The 23,253-nt window shown below is 35.6% G+C and overlaps 1 protein-coding gene across 1 annotated transcript in view; it reads right to left on the bottom strand.

Annotated features, from left to right (window-relative positions):
* Positions 1 to 23,253, bottom strand: part of SPEF2 (sperm flagellar 2) — a 232,225-nt gene that overhangs the window by 101,344 nt on the left and 107,628 nt on the right. The window contains exons 11-16 of the mRNA XM_043975070.1: positions 15,281 to 15,500; positions 12,187 to 12,323; positions 9,988 to 10,045; positions 7,834 to 7,892; positions 5,218 to 5,321; positions 4,256 to 4,503 (exon numbers count right to left, since the gene is read on the bottom strand). Coding sequence (XP_043831005.1) covers positions 4,256 to 4,503; positions 5,218 to 5,321; positions 7,834 to 7,892; positions 9,988 to 10,045; positions 12,187 to 12,323; positions 15,281 to 15,500 — 826 coding nt within the window. The remainder of the gene's footprint in view (positions 1 to 4,255; positions 4,504 to 5,217; positions 5,322 to 7,833; positions 7,893 to 9,987; positions 10,046 to 12,186; positions 12,324 to 15,280; positions 15,501 to 23,253) is intronic.

Here is a 23,253-nt window from a genome sequence, read left to right on the forward strand (position 1 = left end):
TAGATGCACACTATTAGTTATCTTTACTTAGGAAATGACAAGAGGAAGTGGATCCAAACTATGGCATGATGAATCTAAGATATTTATAATGAAGGATACCCTCTGCATATTAGGGTTATTAACATTCAAATGGGTAGTGGGGAAGATTTTAAAATATATATATTTTATTTTCCCCCAATTACATGTTAAAATGATTTTTGGTGAGGCAATTGGGGTTAAGTGACTTGCCCAGGGTCACACAGCTAGCAAGTGTTAAGTGTCTGAGGTCAGATTTGAACTCAAGTCCTCCTGACTCCAGGGCTGGTGCTCTATCCACTGCACCACCCAGCCGCCCCCATAAAACGATTTTTAAACATGATTCTTTTTTTAAAGTTTTGAATTCCAAATTCTATCTTTCCTTCCTTCCATGCCCTCCCCACTCTCTGAGATGGTAAGTAATCAGATACAGGTTATATGTGTTCAATCTCGTAAAGCTTAGTGAGGAAGATTGAGAAAGTTTCTTCTCTACAAATCTTCAAGAAGCACAGATTTTCATCTACTTGTGATGTCATAGGGAAATCCTGCCTAGAAAGAAGGTGGTCAATAAACTAAAAGACTTGTCAAAACCCTTTTCATCCTGTATTCAACTGCATTCTATTTTTTTGGGGGGGGGGGCAATGAGGGTTAAGTGACTTGCCCAGGGTCACATAGCTACTAAGTGTCAAGTGTCTGAGGCCAGATTTGAACTCAGGTACTCCTGAACCCAGGGCCGGTGCTTTATCTACTGCGCCACCTAGCTGCCCCGCTCTATTTCTTTTTAAAGTGAAAAAACTATATTGTCATTCAGATAAACGTATCATTGCAAGATATTAGAAAGAATAATATCTCTATCATCACTTCAGATATTGAACTATGAAAGCTATCACTTAATTTCCATTGCAGAAAAAACATTTGAGGCTATCCTATTCCCCTCCAAATTAATATCCTGGAGAAGAAAAACAGTAGGAGAGGTATGATAATTTTCTTCAAATACTTAATGCACTGCTACATGGGACTAGGGAATAGACTTGTTCTATTTGGCTCCGGACAGCAGGACTAGCAGTAATGAGTGGAAGTCATCAGGATGCTAATTTAGGCTTGTCATAAGGAAGAATTTTCTAATAATCAGAGCTAGCCAAAATTATAAGGTACTTTAAGAAGTAGTGGGTTGGGGGGCAGCTAGGTGGCACAGTGGATAGAGCACCGGCCCTGGATTCAGGAGGACCTGAGTTCAAATATGTTCTCAGACACTTAACACTTACTAGCTGTGTGACCCTTGGGCAAGTCACTTAACCCCAATTGCCTCACCAAAAAAAAAAAAAAAAAAAAAGTAGTGGGTTGGAAAACCACTTGTCTGGTATGTTGTAAAGGAATTCCTGTTCAAATTTAGGTTGGACCAGCTGTTTTCTGAGGTCCTTTTCAATTCTAAGGTTCTAAGAATAAGTACTGAATAGTTAAAACTTTCATACCATTTTAAACTTCTGGGTGTACCTAATTAAAGAATGCTATGTTCAGGTTTTTACATTCCAAATCTAGACATGTTCAGTCAATCTTTTTAAGTGAATGTAACTCCATGGCATCAAAATTGTCAGGGAAATGAGAGGTACTTCTCTAGAATCTATTTGCACTGATGCTTTGGGCCCAGCAGATTGCTGGATTATTTCATGGAAAATGCTGAAGAAAAGAAGCCAGAAAGAGAAAGAGTAAGGAAGTAGGATGGGAGGTCATGTAGCATACTCTAGGCATTTGCCTTCCTAGATCTTGCTTTTAAAAGTAAGTAGCTACAATGCTGAGACTGCAAGAGGTATGGAGGTGTTTGCTGCACTGAGAAGATCAGCGATGGTGCTCTAACTCTATGCCCTGAGAGACTTTGCCTTCTCCTTTGCCCTCAAGTTGAGGAGAGAACAGTACTACTCTAAATGTTCAATTCCACTGAGGTCAGCAGAAAAGCTTTTTTGTTTTTTTGTTGTTCCTATGGTCAGACGTACCTGGAAATAACTGTTAAATAGCCAATGAACTCTGATTCTCTTTTTTACTCTCCCCATTACAGAGCTGTCTCCCTTCGTGGAAAAGAAATTAGTCACCACTAACACTTGTTGCAAAATCAATGCTACTATAGTGGAGGTTGAGGAAACTGGTCCTTTGGGAAAAATTACATTCAGCCTCTTTTAGAATGGGGCATGTGAGAAGAGAGCCGACTAATGATATCTCCCCCAGAGATGACATCCCTTTTTCATTACCCTGTGATCAGCTTTACTAGCCAGTTCGAAGTTAATTTAAAGGAGAAAGTGCAAACAGATTAATAAGCTGAAATGAATTTTTAAAATCCTCTACACTAGGGAAGATGAGCCCCTAGGGCAGATATGAGCTAGTCTGCCATGAAGAGAAGAGAAAAGGTAGCCTTCTGAGAGTCCTTTGCTGATATCCTTTGGATGCCTTTGCCAGTGTGTATGTTGTTATTCCCCTAAACCTATTACCATTTCCAGAAATTACTGGTGGGTGAAGTTATTAACAAAATGAAAGATACCTTTCAACCCTCATCGTCATTATCTTTCTACTTATACCTAGTATCTGGCATCTCCTTACATGTGTACTTGTATATTGCATGCGGACGCCACCTTCCATGTGGTTTTATTATAACTTTCATTCCCAGACATCCACTGAATGAATTATTATTACAAGCATATGTACAAGTACACACACTGACACATATTGTTATACTTCCTTCCCTCATGTCCCTGCCTCCAAATGCACACAAAAGAGAGATTTCTTTATTTTAATTTTAATTTTTAAAAAAATTTATTTCTGCTTTTTTTGTTTGTTTTTTTGTTTTGGCAGGGCAATGAGGGTTAAGTGACTTGCCCAGGGTCACACAGCTAGTAAGTGTCAAGTGTCTGAGAGCAGGTTTGAACTCAGATTCTCCTGAATCCAAAGCCAGTGCTTTATCCACTGCACCACCTAGCTGCCCCCGAGAGATTTCTTTAAAACAAGATTGTCTTGGGGATAATACTTTTTTCTGAAACAAAAGCCCACCTTTTCATCATCAATATTTTTCTAATAATATTGAATAGTTACAACTCCTGGAATATCAAAATATCCAAAGAAATTGATTTGTGGGTCAGCAAAAGGGTATATGATGAGAATAAAGCTGAATAATGGGGAACTGTGCACAAGAAACAGCAGAGGGGAGGGAGGGAGAAAAATTTGAAATTGGAAATCTTATATAAACAAATGTTGAAAACTATCTCTACACGTAACTGGAAAATAATGAAATATTTTTATTTAAAAACTTTTTAAAAAATCAAAGCATTAAAAAAAGAAGCAGCAAAAAAGAAACATGACTGGAAAAGAAGATGGCTTGGTCTTGGAGCAAGGGCAAGAGAAAATTGATGGACAGTTTGCAGTAGCTAAGCATTGTCATGTGAATGTTTCCAACAGCCTCATCTATGAAAGAAGGCTGTGTGCGAACCTTAGTTTAGTTTAAACACCATTTCATAGCCATAATACAAAATATAGCAGTCAGAAGAAAAATGGGGTGAAACCTTGCTTACATCGATGAGTTAGTTCATAACTTTAGTCAAGGTGACACCACAGAAATATGTTGGCATGGTATGAAAGAATCTCAGTTGCATTATTCATCCAAATTAAATAGTTCACTATACTGGGAAGACTTCTGACCTGAAGTCAGGTCTATGTTATTATGAGAGTCAAATGATATTATGCATATAAAGTTCTCTGTTAGCCTAAAGTGCCATGCAAAAGCAAACTATTTTTTATTATGACATGAATAATGTCAAGAGAGCCTCTTTTGAGCAAGTTATTTTCGGGTGGGGTTCATATGGGAGGTTGCAATTGGCAGGGATTGTCTCTACCAGCTTCTCATGTTAGATGCTATCCATGTATGTAGTTGTGACAGGTAAAACTAAATGTGACTGACCAAACCAACTGCCTTACACACTGCTTCAAGGTGATTGGTTGAGAGTGGTCTCATGTTGATGTGAGGTAACTTCAGGACAGTGAACCTTAGAAAGGTCAACCCATGACAGCAGGGGGCCCCTGATAATAATATTCTCACATAGTCAAGTGCTATAGAGCTGAACAGTAAAAGCCATGGTAGAAGAGTTAGAGTTAGATGGTTCAAGGTTTTGTAAAAAATCATTGAAATTTATATCATATTTTTTAAACGCATAATGCTACAAAGTTCTATAAAATTTCTTTCATGACCTGTCCAACTTACCCATCACACGATTCAGCACCATTGTATCAGTTATATCCAGCAACATAGCAAAATCAAGTGCAGGTGGGGGAGGAGGGGGTTCTTTGGGAGCCATCGGATCATATACCAGTGTTGATTTTTTGTAATTTTTTCCCTCATGTTCTTGTTGATCTGGGTTGAACCCTGTAAGGGCTTCCTCAAGAAGTTTTGCTTGAATTATTGTCATTGGAAAACCATCCAAGATCCATCCTTTTTCTTCTGGTACTTTACTAAAGTTTGAAAGAACATCAAATCATTAATATTGAGGAAAAATTAGAACTAATCATGACTGTAATATTAAGAAGGCTGAATGTTATCTTTTGGGGGATTAAAGCAGGTGCACTTAGAATTATCTAGTCTAATAAAATGCTATGAAAATTTCATTACATATATGTCAATTTTATAGCAAAACAGATTAATCTTCCTAAAACATAGTTGCTATCACATTACTATTGTGTTAAAAAAACTCCAGTGGCTACTTCATGTTCAAGTCCAAACCCTTTAGCTTTGAATTTGACATTCTAAAATGTGGTTTTTTTACTTACCTTTTCCATATTTATCTCATGAGCAAGACATCTTTTTTTATTTTTTAAGTTTTAAAAATTAATTTATTTGTTTATTGTGGGGGTTAAATGACTTGCCCAGGATCACACAGCTAATAAGCATCAAGTGTCTGAGGCCAGATTTGAACTCAGGTACTCCTGAATCCAGGACCGGTGCTTTATCCACTGCACCACCGAGCTGCCCTCAAGACATCTTTTTTAGCTAAACTTATGAAATATATACTTGAAGTTCAGTGTGCCACGATGTGCACAAGGTCATGGGTCCCCATCTGCTAAACTGTTTTGGTCATCAGAGTAGGACTTTAGTAGTGGGTGCTTGAACTATTGATAATTATATAAGCTTATAAATGTATTAAAGATAGTACAAAAGGTCAGTCATACTTAATGGCATCCACCATGATTTGAATTAGCAGTACATCCGGGATGCTTCTTCCTTTTTTCAGCAACTTTTCACATTTTGCACCAAGTTGAGCACGATTACTAAGCTGTGGAAACAAGCAATTAAGACATGTCAAAAGTTTGCTGCAATAAGATTGGAATGGTTAAAACAACTGCATTTCATTAAGAAGCTATTTATGTAGTACTAAATATAAATGAAATTCAGTAATTATGATAATATAATTTGATAATTATAAAAAAACACCTTAAACCTGTGGTTGGGTTTATTTTTTAGAAAGTAAATATTTTGAAGGCTACATAACAAAGATAATGAAAAAAAATGATAGGAATTCTATGGCTCAAAAAAATGCATCAGGGATCGTAAGCTTTGCATCCAACTTTACTGGGCTGTGTCTCCCTAGCCAAAGCAGGGAAGATTTGGGGAGAAAACTGTTGTAAGAGCATTATCTTCCCAGTCTAGCTGGGCTTATCCAATGACCCAGAATCATATGTTCATTTTGTATAATTTCTGCATTAATATTTCTACTTAAGTTTTCTTTGAGTGGGTGCTGATATTTACTTTAGGCTGTTAATTAGTTCCAAGTAATTGAAACTTAGGACAGGAATATTGGTGAAGAGGACTGATTAGCATAACAATATTCTAATCAGTCTAGGGCATCTTGGTCCCATTTGATGAAACCTTTACTCTGCAGGTATTTCAGGGGAACTAGCTAACACTAGGAGGAATAAATCACAAATAGGAATTTTAGAACTTTACATAAACTTGTGAGAAACTTATCCATTCAATATTGACTGGGTGCTTGCTATCTGTAAGAATATAAGGATACAAAGAAGTGGAAGACATCATTCTTCCTCTCAAGAACCTTCTAATACTAATAAAATCCTTGGTTCTTACAATGCTATGTTGAGCCAGTCACCTAAAATCTGTTATATCTGTGCTATATAAAAGACTGCAACAAGATTTGACAAATATGTACCTATCAATAATACTGATAATACAAAATGGAATTTTTAAAATCAATTATTTCAAAAAATAACTCCCTAAAGTTGTAGAATTTATTTTTACTTACAAGTGTGCAGATGAATTAGGTAAAAGCTGTAATCATTATGTGAAAGACTGTCATACCAAAGCTGTATAATAACAACTTCTTTTATTAATTTATTTATATTACTTGACATAAAAGAAAAAGTAAATTATTGGATAAAGAAAAGCAGCTTAATTTCAGTCCAAAAAATAAGATGTGAAAAAAAAGATGTGATTCAAAATGGAGAAGGCATGTTATATGTTTATGAGGTAATGAACGGTTGAGAGAACAAATGTCTTCAAAGTCAGGCAAGTAAACATAGTTCTCTATATATCTGATGATGATTTTATTAATTCTCCATCAATAGGCTATCAATTTTGAGACTTTTTTTTTGCCAGGTGTGATATATTTGCATTAAGTCAATGAGACGTTCAGTTCTATAATAGCACCCATCTGCAAAGTATTGTTCTGGGAAGACAATGAGATTATATTTTTAATATGTTTTGCAAATCTTAGAACACTATAAATCCTATAATAATAATAACTGTCATAGTTAATCAATAGTAGTTAATAGTTAACCAATAATAGTCAATAGTATTTATTAGTAGTAGTAGTAGTAGGATCAGTAGCAACAGTAAAAGTAGTATTTCTAAGAACATATATTTGTGAGATATCAAATGTTAGACTTTGAAAAATGCACTTTAGTGTGAAAATCTACTTGGAGCACAGATCATTTGAACAAATAAAGATGTGAAGTTTTAGGGATAGGATTTGGATAGGGTTGAGTCTATAACTGGCATAGGGAAACAGAGGGAACCCCTTTTACAATGTAGGTTGGCACTTTCTTTGAATTTATAGTTTGAGAGAGTTGCCTAGACCCTAGAACCCTGAGGCATTAAGTGATTTGCCCAAAGTCACACAGTCAATTTATGTTGGAGACAGGCTCTGAAGGTAATTCTTTGTTCTTCCACCAGGTTGCTTCTAAAAACTCCTTTGAAGAAGTTTTGAAATACAGAACACTTAAAAAGTTTGATAGCGGAGAATAAGAGTACTAAGTGAGAAGAAAAATGGACTGAATTTCATTAATATAGGTGCTTATGAGGTAGATCCATAATGGGCAGATCTAGTAAAATGATTAAAAAGAAATTAATTATAGAAAATTATTATGATATAAATACAATTTTCCCTAGTTAGAATTATTTGAGAATAAATTCTGGAAAATTTAAAAATAAAGGGAATATGGAAGGCAAACATGATCGTAGTCAAAATATGAAAAAAAAGTGTGAAAATATATAATTTTTACCTCTCAACAATATAGCTCAAATGTCTGCATACCCATTTTGGTAAGATTCAATAACAATTTTATTGAATTATAAATAATAGCAATTAAAAGGGTAATGGGAAATTTGATAAAGCATCTTTATTGGCTTTCAAATCTGCCCGTGTATTTTCTCATGAGAAAAATGTGTTGCTGATTAATTCTATTTAAAGAGAATGATAAGGAGAACTAAATGCTCTGCTTGATGATTTACTTGGGGACTTTCAAGGTCAAAAATCTGATGGTATTACTTACTCTTGTCATACTGCTTTCTTTCACATCCTGGGCTGAATGTGATTTACCAAGGTCTTCACCTAGGGACAGATGAAATAGTTAGAACAGTCTTCTATAACATTTATAATTAATAGCTAAATATATACATTTGTCATTATATGGGGAATCCATTCTGCATATTTGCAATATTTATTGCTTTAATTGCTCATGGAACTGTAATAGTAAAACCACTTGTTATACTGACTAGTAGCCTCTTTCATGTTCCTCTGACCCTTGTTGTTGTTTTTAATTTAATGCTCACCATATATCTATTTATTTTCAGTTTTTGATTTTTTTGGATTTTGACCCAAGTGTTTAGAAGAAAAAAAAACCCTAAAGGATTCACTCATCCTTTATGAGTGAATGGGCAATGGACATATGTACAAATTAAAACTACTTTGGAACTTACAAAAAAGTAGTCATGCAGGTTTTTCTTCACAATTGATTTTAGGAAATAGATTAGGAATGAGTGAAATACAATTTTGCCCAAATGAAAAAAATATAATTTTCAAGTTTTTAATATTAGAGCTAAATTTTAAGTACTAATGCAATGGGGAAAAATGAACACAAGATTGCCTTAGGGAAAGCAACAAGGACCAAGCCACCTTGGGAATGGTAACCAAGACTAAACTTAATATTTAGTTCTATGGTGACAATGATAGTAAATAGTGAGTCATACATTACAATCATTTTGATAATATGGTAGGCAACTTGTCTTTACCATTTGCCCTGCTGTTATGCCTTCTGGACACCTGGACTTTGTCATGTGATTTGTTGTTGAACTCATACACACATACATAAACATATACACATGCATGTGTGTGCTAAATATAAATATGTATATATACATACACACACATACATGTGACTGTGTGTGTGTGTGTTCTCTCCCCTAATTGGGCTGTGAGCTTCTTGAGAGCAGTGGCTGTCTTGCTCTTCTACTTGTATTTGCCAGTGCTTAGCACAATGGCTGACATATAATAAATGCTTTTCTGTTACACCTGATGGTGCTGATGCTGTGATGATTGAAATCTGAACATCATGGTATAATACAAATCTATTTAACATACCAAAGTCACGTTGTATTTTAATGTCCAGTTTCCTTAAGATACTCTACAAAGGGACTGGATGACTAAGAAGCAGATTCCAACTAAAGTAAACATTAGATTTTGGGCTAGCTAGACTAAGTTAATTTTGTCTGAAATAAGAACTGAATTTTCTTCTTCTAAAATAAGTTATCTATTACTCACTTAGCTTTAAGTAATAGGATTTTATTTCCTTCCTGTATAAAATGAGCAAAGAAATGGTAATCAGGTGGCCCTATTAACTATGTAATAGAAGATCAAATCACAAGATATCCCTCTAAAAGTTTATTGTTTGGGATGCCAAAATCCCAAGTTACTTTAAAATATACATACATACATACATATAACAATTTAAAGAAAAACAAAGGTGAAAAAATCCCAATGGTGTTTCTATGTTTTATTTCTCAGTGGAATAAAAAGGACATAGATAATTTCTCTTTGTCCATGAGCATTCACATCTCCCCATCCAATCCTTCTCCCAATTCACCATTGCTCTCAAAAATGACATTACATATTCCTCACCCCACCTAGACCAGCAATCTATACCTTGGACAACCAGAATCAATTCCCTTTGTGCATAGGAAAGTTAATTTAATCATTTTTGGAGTTCTTTTCCTAGGTCCCAACCAGCTGGCCCCAAGCCTTCATATTCATTTCACCTGCCAATCATCTGCTTAGGGCATTTTGCTATTTGCCTGCCAATGTATGCATATGTTCTCCTTAACATGCCCCCATCCACTTTCTACCTCTTTTTCTAGGCACAATAATCAAATCAATAGTATTACTTCTAGAAAGGGCATGCAAATTAAGTGCCCTATATATGAATTCTCCACTATAACTCCTCAGACCAAAAAGCTCCTCCTCCCTAGCTACCATTCCTTTATACCTATTGTCTATTTATTAGAATATTACCTACTTAAGGTAAAGAGTGTCTCTCTTTTTATATTTGTATCCTCGGTGCTTAGCACAGTGTGTAGTAATATGCTTTGCAACCATTCATTCATTTGTTCATTCATTCATTCACCACTCTATAGATTCGATAGAGTTTTACCTTCTACATGAGAATCTCTTTTGGTATGTATTGTTGTCACTGTAGCCGACTCCTGTACCTTTTAAAAACAAAATTACTTACATTTTAATAAGACTAATAATTTCAATTTTTTGTATCTTAAAGCTTGAGTGACAGAAGGCATATAATTTTATCCTTAAAATTAGTGACATTAAAGGAAATTCAGAGATTTTGATTGCAATTTATTTTAGTCAGTAAACATGGAGAGCATAGGGCTGAGGAATAGACAATATTTTTAAAAGTCTGGCTTATCACAAACATCCTTTGATCAAGCAGTGCAAAGACCTTCACTGGTAGGGAAATAGGGAAAGAGGGACAATGCTTCCTGTGAAGATTTGATATCAATAATAAATGGTTATCATCACATGATCATTTCTTCCCCTCTTTAAATAACAGAATTATCATTCACATAGAAGACTTGAGTTTCATTCCTTGTTTACTTCTTTCAATATTTAAAAGTCTCCATAATTTCATCAATGTAGACACTAATAGCACTGAGGCAGATCTCTACCTCTCTAGGCCTCAGGAAATAAATATCATGACTATCTATCTATGGGCAGAAAAAAATGATTACCTCCTGGGCAATTTTTTGGTGATGGTGCACTAATGAGGTTGGTCTTCAGACCAGCTGCTATCTCTTACAAAGTCTATACTGCAAAGTCATTCCATGTAGGAGGACCTTCCAGAGTTTGCCCTTAAATAGACTATGAGAGGCCAAGATGGCAGAAGAGAGGCTGTGACTCCTAGGGGCTCTCCCCAGTATCCCTCCAAATAATGCCATAAGACAACACCTAGAATAGCACAACCCACCAAAGGATGGGGTGAGATTATTTTCCAACCAAAGATGCCTTAGAAGGTTGGCAGGAGGGGTTTGCTGTGCTGGGGCAGGAGTGGAACCCAACCCCGAGGTTGAGCCAACACAGATCCAGCCAGAGGCAGGCTGCGCCAGAGAAATTTACCCCTGAGCTTCCAAATAAGCTGCAGGGCTGGCATCTTCTGGAACTAAGTTCATGATCTGGTGAGAGGGCTGAATGGTTGGTCGGGGGGATATTACAGGGGTCTCTGCTCGTGTTGAGGCAAAACTTGGTGGGTTTTACTCCTGCTAGGAACTAGGAAGCAGCCATGAGTGGTGGCAGCCCAGGTGGGAGAGGGGTGCAGGATCGCTGAAGCAATCAACACAGCAAAACAAAAATTTCATTTTCTGGTTGAAGAGCAAATAGGCCTTGGGTTATTTTCAGACCAGAGCACAGGCCAGGCGAGTGAAGAGCCTGCCACTACTTAAATTGTATCACCTTGGACCCCCTGAAGCTTGGGACAGTGCAGCCTGGAAGCAATGCCCCACTTTAAGAAGGAGTTAAAAGTCAAGTAAAAGATAGAAAGATAGGCAAGATGAGGTGAGGACCACAGAAAGTTTCTTTAGTGACAAGGATGATCAAGGTGCACCCTCAGAAGATAGCAACGTCAGGGATCCTACATCCAAGCTTCCAAGAAAAACATGAATTGGTCTCAGGCCATAGAAGTGCTCAAAAAAGGACTTGGAAGATAAAGTAAGAGAGGTAGAAGAAAAAATGGAAAGAGAAATGAGAGTGATGCAGGAAAGTCATGGAAAAAAGTCAACAGCTTGAAAAGCAAATGGAAAAGCTCTCTGAAGAAAATAATTGTCTAAGAATTAGGATTGAACAAGTGGAAGCTAGTAAATTAATGAGAAACTAAGACACAATAATGCAAATCCAAATGAATAAAAAAAAATAGAAGGCAATGTGAATAGACTATGAGAACTCATAATAATGTATTTAATTTGAAGCAATATGATATCCTGGAAAGAGTGGGGGCCTTAAAAGCGGGAACCCTGTTTTTTGGTTCTAGCTCTGCCATTAATCAGCAGTTGAACAAGTAACTCAACTTTTTGGACCTGTGTTTCCAAAACTATAAAATGTAGGGATAGCCAAATAATCTGAAATTTCTCTTCCAACACTAAAATTCTATAGTTCTGGATATGAAAAAAAAAGTTATCATTATACTTACCTGAGGGCAGCTAAGTGGCACAGTGGATAAAGCACTCAGGAGGACCTGAGTTCAAATCCAGACTCAGACACTTGACACTTAATAGCTATATGACCCTTGGCAAGTCACTTAACCCTCATTGCCCCGCAAACAAAACAAAACAAGAATTATACCTACCTCAATTACTATTTCATCAGCTTCTTTTTCTTTTTCTTCTTCTTCCACTGGAATTTCAGTTATTGTTTCATTTATAAGGAAAGCCTGAATGGCTTCTTGAACGAGAGTGTCAACAGAAAGTATCTGAATATGGAAAGCTAAGATAGAGTGGAATATTAAAAGTTAGTTTTATTAGATTAATTTAAAAATGTTTATTGAGTACCAATTATGTATTAGACATGTAGTTCTTCATTTGGGTTATAATTTGGGGTCTATGCTCTGGTACTGCTTTCTTTTTTTTTTAATCATAAAAGTATTTTATTATTTTCCAGTTACATATAAATATAGCTTTCTTTTTTTTATAACTTTTTTTTGGGGGCGGGGCAATGGGGGTTAAGTGACTTGCCCAGAGTCACAGAACTAGTAAGTGTCAAGTGTCTGGGGCCGGATTTGAACTCAGGTACTCCTGAATCCAGGGCCGGTGCTTTATCCACTGCGCCACCTAGCCTCCCCCTAAAGATAGTTTTCAACATTTGTTTTCATAAGATTTTTAATTGCAAAGTTTTCTCCTTCCCTTCCCTCCCCTCCAAGACAGAAAGCAATCAGATATAGGTTATATATGTACAATCACATCAAACATATTTCTGCCTTAGTCATGTTGTGAAAGAAGAATCAGAACAAAAGGGAAAAACCTCAAAAAAAAAAACCCAAACAAAAATAGAAACAGTATGGTTCAATCTGCACTAAGGATATGCAGTTCTTTCTTCTGGATGGAGAGAACATTTTCCATCATGAGTTCTTTGGAATTATCTTCAATCAATATGTTGCTGAGAAGAGCTAAGTCTATCACAGTTGATTATCACACAGTGTTGCTGTTACTGTGTACAATGTTCTTCTGGTTCTGCTCACTTCACTCAGCAGCAATCCACTTAAGTCTTTCCAGGTTTTTTCTGAAATCTGCCTGCTCATCATTTTTACAACATAATAGTATTCAATTACATTCATATACCACAACTTGTTCAGTCATTCTCCAATTGATGGGTATTCCTTTGATTTCCAAATCTTTGCCACCATAAAGAGAGCTGCTATAAATATCTTTGTACATGTGAATCTTTTCCCCCTTTTTTAATGATTTCTTTGGGATACAGACCTAGTAGTGGTATTACTGGGTCAAAGGGTATGCATTGTCCCATAACTCTTTGGGCATAGTTCCAAATTGCTCCTCTTACATTGCTTTCTAAATAAAATGCCTTTTTGAAGGAGATTCTTTCTGTACATTAGTAATTGAATCCCCCTTCCCTTTTTTTGGTTGGGCAATGAGGGTTAAGTGACTTGCCTAAGGTTATACAGCTAGTAAGTGTTAAGTGTCTGAGGCTGGATTTGAACTCAGGTTCTCCTGACTCCAGGGCCGGTGCTCTATCCACTGCACCACCTAGCTGCCCCCCTTCCTTTTTAAAATATGAGATAGACTGGTATTACAGCAAAAATCTACTCTATTATAAATAGTAATATAGCAAGTTTCTAGCACATAAAGTTATGGCTAACCAAGAACAGAAAATATTGGAGGACTGATTCCCTATTTCACGAAGAACCTCTTGGAAAAATGGATAGCTGTTTGGTAAAACTTAGGTGTGAATCAAGATCTTTCTCCTTATGCCACAAAATACTTCAAATAGAATAAGACCTAAATATTTTTGATGACCTAAATAGAAAAGGTGATTATCCTTTAAAAAAACCCCACAAAGATTGAAAAGAGTTGCCTTTGACATTTGTGGTTAAGGGAAAACTTAAAATTAAGGAATAGAGAAGATCATAAAAGATTAGAAAAATTTTCCATTATGTAAAATCAAAGAAAACTTACACAAACAAAACAATGAAATCAGTGCTGCAAAAATGAAAAGAGAAACTTAAAAGTATAACAAATAAATTTCATCAACTATTTTTGATTTCTGTTAGTGTCAAATCACACAAAATTCTAAGTCCCAAATATATAGGAAATGACATATTTAAGTCCAAGAATCATTGCTTAATAGAGTGTGGTATAATATTATCAACAGTTTTCAAAAGAAGAATTTCAAAGCACCAACAACCATTTGAAAAAAATTATCCAAATTTTTAATTGAGATAACAGGAAATGAAAATGTCTCTGAGATTTTTATCTTACGTTCCTCAAAAGATGATATAAAATGGGACTGATCAATTTTATTACTCTTTTATTCTTGGTGAGGCAATTGGGGTTAAGTGACTTGCCTAGGGTCACACAGCTAGTAAGTGTTAAGTGTGTAAGGTCATATTTGACCTCAGGTCCTCCTGACTACCGGGCCAGTGCTCTATCCACTGCACCAACTAACTGCCCCCTATAAATTTATTAATTTATTCAATTATTTATTTATTTATTTTTGTGGGGCAATGAGGGTTAAATGACTAGCCCAGGGTCACACAGCTGGTAAGTCCTAAGTATCTGAGGTCAAATTTGAACTCAGGTCTTCCTGACTCCAGTGCTGGTGCTCTTTCTACTGCACCACCTAGCTACCCCTGAGACTAATCAATTTTATTGGAGCTTTTAGAAGACAGTGTTGGGAGGCTGTCAACTTGGGGAGCAATCACTCTGGAAAACAAGTTTGAATTATGCTAGAAAAATTACTAACCAAGCAATCCTACATTGGTCATATACTTCAAAGAAGTGAAAAACATATAGGAAGGCATGATATAAAACAAAATATTTGTAGTACCTCTTGCTGTGGCAGCAAAAAAATTAGAAACAAAGCAAGTACTTTTATTGGAGAATGACTGAAAAATTGTAACATATGAGGGAATTGAAAACAGTGTGACATAGGAAACAATAGATATGAAGAATTCGGAGAAATATGGAGAATACCCATATAAATTGATGAAACATGAATTAAGCAGAACCATGAATCTTTGAGCAGATAAGTGAAAAATTGAGAGGTAACCTAGAACCATTAAACTAAGATTTATAAGACCTGCTACTTTTTTCACATAAAACTGTGTGCCAAGATAAAGGTATATTCACTCTTATATGTGACCAGGAATACTCAAAGTCATATTGGACAGTTATTCTGGCAGCAATTAGATATTAAAAGAAAATTTCTACCTTCTTCTAAAATCTTCAGACAGCTGGTTTTTCCACTACATGTCTTTCCCAGTAGGCACCCTTTAGTTGAAAAGGAAGGAGTCTGAGGCACAAAAGTTACTGGTTTTGGAGGGTAAACTTTTTCATTAACTGCCCGAAGCACATGACCCAATATGTTATTATTGGGAGGTAGGGTAGAATCAGCCATTTCTTCTGGGAGGGTCCATTCTCCGGTCAAGTTCTATGACAAATGTAAATAGGAAACATACTTAAATGTGTAATGACTTACATAATATATAATACATAAGCAATATTTATTATCTAATATGCTATATATAAAATACATATTATATACTTTAAGGTATGCTATATATAAAACGTAAGCAATTTGTATTTTAATCATCTGAATCATCCATATAAAAATTCTTTTTTTTTCTTCTTCTTTTCTTTCTTTCGTTTTTTTTTTTTTTTTTGTGGGGCAATGAGGGTTAAGTGACTTGCCCAGGGTCACACAGCTAGTAAGTGTCAAGTGTCTGAGGCTGTTTTTGAACTCAGGTCCTCCTCAATCTAGGGCTGGTGCTTTATCCACTGTAACACCTACCTGCCCCCAATTAATAAATTTTTTATATTAATTTTCATGAGCAAACAACTCATTTGGAAAGGAAAAACATGAGCAGTCCATACAAAGACTGGAAAGAAAGTAGAAAGATCATAACCTCATTTAAAGGGATTAACCGAATTATACCACTTTTAGGTATGGATATGATACAGAAGTCAATCAAAATGAATTGTGATAATCACTAGACAGGAGAAAAGCTGACGAAGTAAGAAGCAAAGAATAGCAATTGATCTACTATCTTACATATGGGCAAAATTAATCTGAAGCAATTAAAAACTCAAAAATTCAGAATATATCAAAGGTAATATTATTTATCATCATACTTTCTATAAAGTAATTTTTTATTTGCATAGAAATATTTGGAAGGACTTATCAGTACAATTATTCAAGAATTTCATGTAACAAATTAATATGAAGCCTTTGATGACTAACAAATTCAAGAGATCAAAATTAGTATGATTTATAATCACACTTCCCATTAAAACAGTCAGTGATTTTCACAAAATAAAGGAGTAAATATAGGGAAAATGTCATAGTAACTTTTTTTTGTCATTTAAAAACTTTCAAAACTCTCCTTAGATTGTATGAGATAAAGTTAGCAACTATGAATTGTGTCAGTTTCATAGCACATTGATAAACTGACCTTCACATCTGACAGTAGAAAGATAAACCATTCTGAGCATATTTTAAGAGTATTTTTTAAAATTTGGCACACATAAATCAATTATTGCATTATTAAAGGAGTTTTATCCTATCATATTATTTCTATGGAAAATCCAACAAAGAAGCAAATCATGTCAAACAGTGCAATTTAGAAAAGGTTTATAACAAGCCACACTGACTTGACATAGATATGGTCTCTCCTCTGTCCACATTATGCCCTTTCTTCATACCTCCACATTTAAATCCTCTTTAGGTAACCACATATACATTAGCTTAGTGATTTTTACTGATGTTATTCTTTCTTTTTTCATAGGATTGCAGCTTTCAGGTTTTTATTTCCCCCACTCCCAAAGGGAAAAAGAGGCTAAAAGAGTACAAGCATTTGTTTATAGCAAATAAACTTAGACTTCCTTCACCAATATGAATTCCCATGAAAACCAAACAAAATAAAAACATTGGAGAAAAAAGACAGAATACAATAACATTATTTTAAAACCAGTCTCTGTTCTAATTGGCTTAAATACCTTTAGTTCCATCTGATTTATTTTAGTATTAATGTACCCCAGTACTTATTATCTATATCAGACATTGTCTTAAACAACATTTCCCAATCATTTTCTAAATGAGATTTCATTGAGCAGAATTATTTTAAAATTACATCTATTCTATATTATTGGTTAAAAATGGTAACTTGACCAAACAAAAACAGAATTCAGAGATGGAAGGCAACTTTAGGTTCACTGAGGACAATGATTTGTCACTAGATGACAACATATTTTGATCCCATATTAAGCTACAAATCAAAGTTTCCAAGCTGTATTTTCAATCTCCGGTTATTTCTCTGTTTGACTCTTATGGAAAGGATACATTATATTAATATAATGTTTAATAGAAGTAATGTCACTGTTTCCCAAATATCTGTTCAGGGGTTAAGATCAATCCTATAGAACATTTATTTTATTCTGTTCAATATGCTTCTCTGACAATTACCAGTTCTTATATTCGTGTCACATCAATGTATGACATATTAAATACCTTCCTATTTCCTTGTCTTCATTTTTACTAGAATGCCCCTCAACCTCAGTGACTGAATATTTGCCATCCAAAATTCTTGGTTTAGAAAAGGAGACTGTATCATAAATTAAAACATAGTGTGATTAGCTGTGCATATAAAAATATATGTATATTTACATACATACAAATATATATATATTTGTGTGTGTGCCAGTATCTTTGGTACAACATCACAGAAGATCAGGAAATATTTTTTTTGTCAACCTGAACTAAAGGAAATATTTCTTAAAAAAACAAGTCTTTTCTTTTAAAATAGTGAAATATAATTTGTTATTCTTTAATAAGAATGTTTTACTAGCTTAATAATAACATGCGATCTAAGTAGGGAAATAATTTTAAAGTTAGAAAGGCCCTTAGAATTAAATATACTAGTCTGAAGCTTCTTTTGCAGATTTGAAAACTGAGGCCCAGAAATGTGAGGAGCTGATAAAAAGTTAGCTAGTAGCAGAGATAGGATTAAAATCTAGGTTCTCTGACTCCCAGTAAAATACTCTTTCTGTGACATGCTGCTACTTATCCCAAGTCCTTTCACTTTTAGTTTGGATACTCTTTGTTGTATAATTTCCCCCTGTTCTATACGAATTATCTGAATTATTGGTAATTAAGCACAAAATCAATCTATATGTATCAAAATGTTTATCAGCTTCTAATTTAATATTTTATAATTTTTATGCTTTCAAGATAAAAATACTTTACACTTTAATTCTTGTGTTATTTGTTTTATTTATGTTTGTTGGTCAAAAGCTAGACAACAAGCTAAAAATTATTATAATGGGATATCTTAAACAGAACAAATGAGCCAGAAACCCGGTAAATATGCATTGAGTTCAAACTGAATTGAAAATTAGGTCCCTAAATGCACTGTTTAACTTATATTATATCTGATCTTCTTGTCTATACACTCCATACCCAGAAGATTATTTATTATCTTTTATTTCATTTTGACTGCATATGTACCATCTGTAATAATCTTCTAGAAGAGCAGATTCCATGCCACTGATGTAATCAGGTCTACTGATACTTCCTACTGACACTTAGACTCACCTACACAGAAACAAATGTCTTTGAGTCTTCCATTTCCTCTTTCCCAACCCCTTTGTTCCTACATGCACAGCAGAAAATATAAACACAGCAAAGAATATAGATTCCACACAAGACTGAGGTCATACCCTCCTTACTAATAGCACTACTGAGGGCCCCATTCATACTCTCTGTATTTTCTGACCTTCCCATACTTTGTTGGTCAACTTCTTGGATCTGTCCCTCCCAATTTCAGTGAATGTCCCAGAATTTAAAATCTTTGTGATCTTTGGGACATACACACACACACACACACACACGTGTGTATATATATATACATACATACACATGTGTGTACATGCACACACACGTATACTATATATGTATATATCTCTGTGTGTATATGTGTATATGTATATGTATGTATGTGTGTATGTATATATGTACATATATGTGTGTGCATATATATATCCTCTGTAAGATATATAAGCTCCCTGGAACTATTATTTGCCAAACTCTTCCTACTCATCTAGCTTGCCATATGTTTTTGGTTTTGTTTTTTCTTGTCTGCTAGTTGTCACCATGTTCTGATTTGAGAGTTTCCCAAGGCTGCTCCATTGGTCCCTACCTGGAAGAATCAGAAACCCACCAAGTCAGTATATTCTTAGAATAAGTATGCAGATCTATGGGCTGAGATGTGCATGCTTCAGGTACCCCCACTGACCAGAATTTGCCCAGTTGCACCACTTCACAATTGCTAAATGATAAAGTCCCATAGAAGCTGTACTTCTTCTCAGAGCTTCAACAAAATTTAAGATGAAGAGCACTGGAGACTGGGGTTTGCATCTTGGCTCCAGTGTTAGATAGTAGCAGTGGGCAAGACTCTTGGGCTTTTCAAGTTTCTGTTTCCTCATATATAAAATGGAATATTTGTTATATCTACCTTATAGGACTGTTAAGGTAGAGCTCTTTGAACTTTAAAAATGGCATATAAAGGTGAATAGTAATATATTCTGTTAATCAATGCTGTTGTCTTTACCCTACCCACCCTTTATCCCTATGCCTCTGGCCTTGGCATAAAGGCATCACTTAATTAAATCTCCCAACTCCTGGAGTGTAAAGTTTTGGTTTTGGACCATAGGGCTTAGTCTCTGACTCCCTCAGCTACACAACCTTCACCTATACAACTGTTAAGAGATGCAGAGTTCATTTGGTTTGGGTTGTACTCCTGAATTTGTGGAAGGTGGATCTCTTCAAGTACCCCTAAGTCAAAGAATTCTGCCAGTCATTCTAATAACAAGTGGAGATGGATCATTCAGACATTTTCATTTTAGGTTGGCAATCAATTCAGTCACTAAGGATGAGCTTGCTCGAGTCACTGAATTTAGAATTAAAGGGCTTTCTTGGTTTCTGGCCAATTCCTACTCAACCAAATGCCCTCTGGAAAGAAGAAAGGTCCTACCTGGGTCCTCTACAGTTAGGAATATGGGTTGGGGATACAGATAATGCTCTGGAAAAGACTTTGGAAATATCAGGGCTAGTTTTCAGAATTGTGTACTTAGTATAATATTTATACTGTGTTTAGCCTGGGACACTCTGTAAGATCCTATGCCATTTTGATTCCTATTTCCTAGGATCTGGAGGAATTTAATTCCCTATTAGAGAATGGTAGAAGCTGGTACCAGGATTCCTTTCTCCTCCCATCTTCAAGCTCAGGAGAATATGGGAAATATTTTGTTCTTTGCCAACTTGAAAGATTCTAGTACTTCACAAGGCAGGTAGATAATGTGATACAAGTCACCCACCAGTTAACCATACTATACCTCTGAAGACCCTACAAATTGGGTCTGTATGCACAAGGGCAACAAGTAGAAAAGTGGCATTTTGAAACCCAACATCTGGGCTCTTTGGATATGTTATTATAGGCCTATGACAGAATTTTCCACCCTGTTTTCCATCAGTTTCAAACATCTGGACTGCTTTCTAGTCACTAATCTTGATGAAATATTGATATTTTCATTTCATTCCTCAGTTGATATGGAACATTTCTCTCACAACACAAGCATCCCTGGAAATCAGGCTGTTCTGGACCATATCCAAGGTCACTAGTTTTATGTTCTCCTAGAATGATGTGTAATTTGAAGGAGGGAACCTGGAAGTTGAGAAATCTTTTTCTATGGATGACTGATTGAATGTCACCAACCAAAGCATGGGGGGGGGTGCAGTAATTTATTACATTCACTGTTATACATGGATTTTCCCCATGTAATAGTTATCATAGTCCTGTTTTTAGAAAATAGCACCTGGGTTTTGGTGGGCTTCTGTTAGCTAATTTGTCATTAACCTATCTTCTCCTTCCTCCAATATATGCCTGTTAAAATTCTAACCCCTTTCAAAGTCAAGTTTAAATGCTACCATCTCCATTCAACCTTCGTTTATCTCAGCCACAAGTGCTCTTTCCTCAAAATTTTTATCACATTTTGTTTGTATCTTTCTTATGAACTTATCAATTTCATTTATTTTATATCTATTTGTTTATACATCTACTCCCCTTTTCACCTCCCCCCACCCAAGGGGCTGGGGAACCATGTCTTATTTATTTTGGGACCTTCCTTAGCACCTGCCAACACAGATTACATAGAGTAAATGTTTAATAAATGGGTTTTATTTTTATTGAAGGTAGTCTTCCTTGTAAGTCCTTTGTTTAGTGCATTTGAATTATGTAATCTTTTTTTATTATTTCAGTGTCAGGGAACCAAAAATTGGTTCCAGAACTTATTTTCTAATCCTTTTGATAACTGATGTCTATGTGATAGAATTTGGGATAGGGAGTAGATATCATTTAGGATGCCTTGGAGGAGTATTGGTACCTGTTTGAGAGCAAACAACCTTTACTATAAAATTTCATGGGCTGGTAGAATTTAGAAAATCCTTCTTCCCCTCTACTCAAATGCCACCATCCCAACTGGAATGAGTGGATTCTATTCTTTTTATTATTTAACATCTCACCTTAGCACTCAGAATAGCAAGACATGTTTTAAAAAAATTTTTTAAATTTATTTTTATTTATTTATTTTTTTTAGTGAGGCAATTGGGGTTAAGTGACTTGCCCAGGGTCACACAGCTAGTAAGTGTTAAGTGTCTGAGGCTGGATTTGAACTCAGGTACTCCTGAATCCAGGGCCAGTGCTCTATCCACTGCGCCACCTAGCTGCCCCTTTAATTTATTTTTAAAATTTATATTTTTTCCTTGCAATGGAGAGAGTAATCTGCTGGAAGATACGATGACCCCATTGCTCCTGACATTTGTTAGCTTCCTTGGAAGTACCCACAGTATTTATATTTTCAGTTAAATACAAAAAAAGCCCTAACATAGAAGGTGAATGTGACATGTTGGCAGCAAATTTTGGACAAAGAAGTCAGGAAACAAACTGATCTTTATGTCTACTAGGAGTTTTTATTCTATAAAGGTATGACATTCCTTCTCCTTGGTTCAATTTAGTTGCAAAATCTAAGGCTGTGCCATGACTTAACCACAGAGGGACAATATGTATGATGAAGTCCACTAGTATGAGAGTTGAAGAGTAGAGAAAGTCTATCAGCAAAGCACTGAACTCTGAGGAAGGAAGGGGAGTGTCCTGGAGGTTGTCAGACTATGGTTAGTAGATTTTTGACTGAGTGGTAGATATGGACTGAGTGAACCCCAAAGTTCTCACCCAGGTTACTAAGTAAGCAACAAGGAGTAATCCAGTTCCTCCACCACAATTAGTGAGTTGAGGGGTATGACTGAAAATGTAACCAGTGTTCGAAAGAATAACCAGCGATACTATGCCATCTGCAGCAAGACAGGTCTCAGTGAGTGTAAGAAGATGGAGGGAGCAGGAAAGGAAGAAGGTTTAAAATGAAATCCACTTTATTACCTATGGGGTAGATATTCCAGAGAGCACAGTGGAAAGGTTGGGTAGCTTTAGAGAGAGGCTGGAGAAGGGGGCAGTTTCAAGAGGATGAGAATAAAGGAACAACTGGGGGTGGGGTAGAGAAGAGGATTTGAACAATGATGACCACAGACATAGAACTGGATTTCAGCAAAGCACTTGAAAAAATAATCTCATAATATCTCCAGCATAACATGGAGAGATATGGATAGAATGATGGTACAGATGGCTAGAAGTAATTAAATGGCTCAAGCCAAAGTATAATCATTAATAGACTCATGACAGTTAGAAGTGAGGCCTCTAGAAAAAGAGTCCATAACCCTTTGTTCTTGGCCCCACTCTGTTCAACAAGTAACAATCACAGTACTAAATCCATTTCAAGCTTTAACACACTGTGACAGGGTACAAAACTGTGAAGACTTGTAAACATCTCAGATTACAGATTTGGGTTCCTAAAATATTTCTATAGGCTACAATAAAATGTTGAATCTAATATTTATGTTTTGATACTTTGAATTCCCATGCTCTCCTCGATATGGGTACTTTTTTTTTTATAGAAACAGATTATAACCTATGCATGTCTGCTCATTCTGTGCAATTGTTGCCTGCATTCTTCCAAAAATCCTCCCCTGGTGAGCTACACAATTTTAGGAAGGATGGGAATAAGCTAGAGAACATACAGCT

This window comes from Dromiciops gliroides, chromosome 1 (genome assembly GCF_019393635.1).
Source record: "Dromiciops gliroides isolate mDroGli1 chromosome 1, mDroGli1.pri, whole genome shotgun sequence".
Classification (NCBI taxonomy): Eukaryota; Metazoa; Chordata; class Mammalia; order Microbiotheria; family Microbiotheriidae; genus Dromiciops; species Dromiciops gliroides.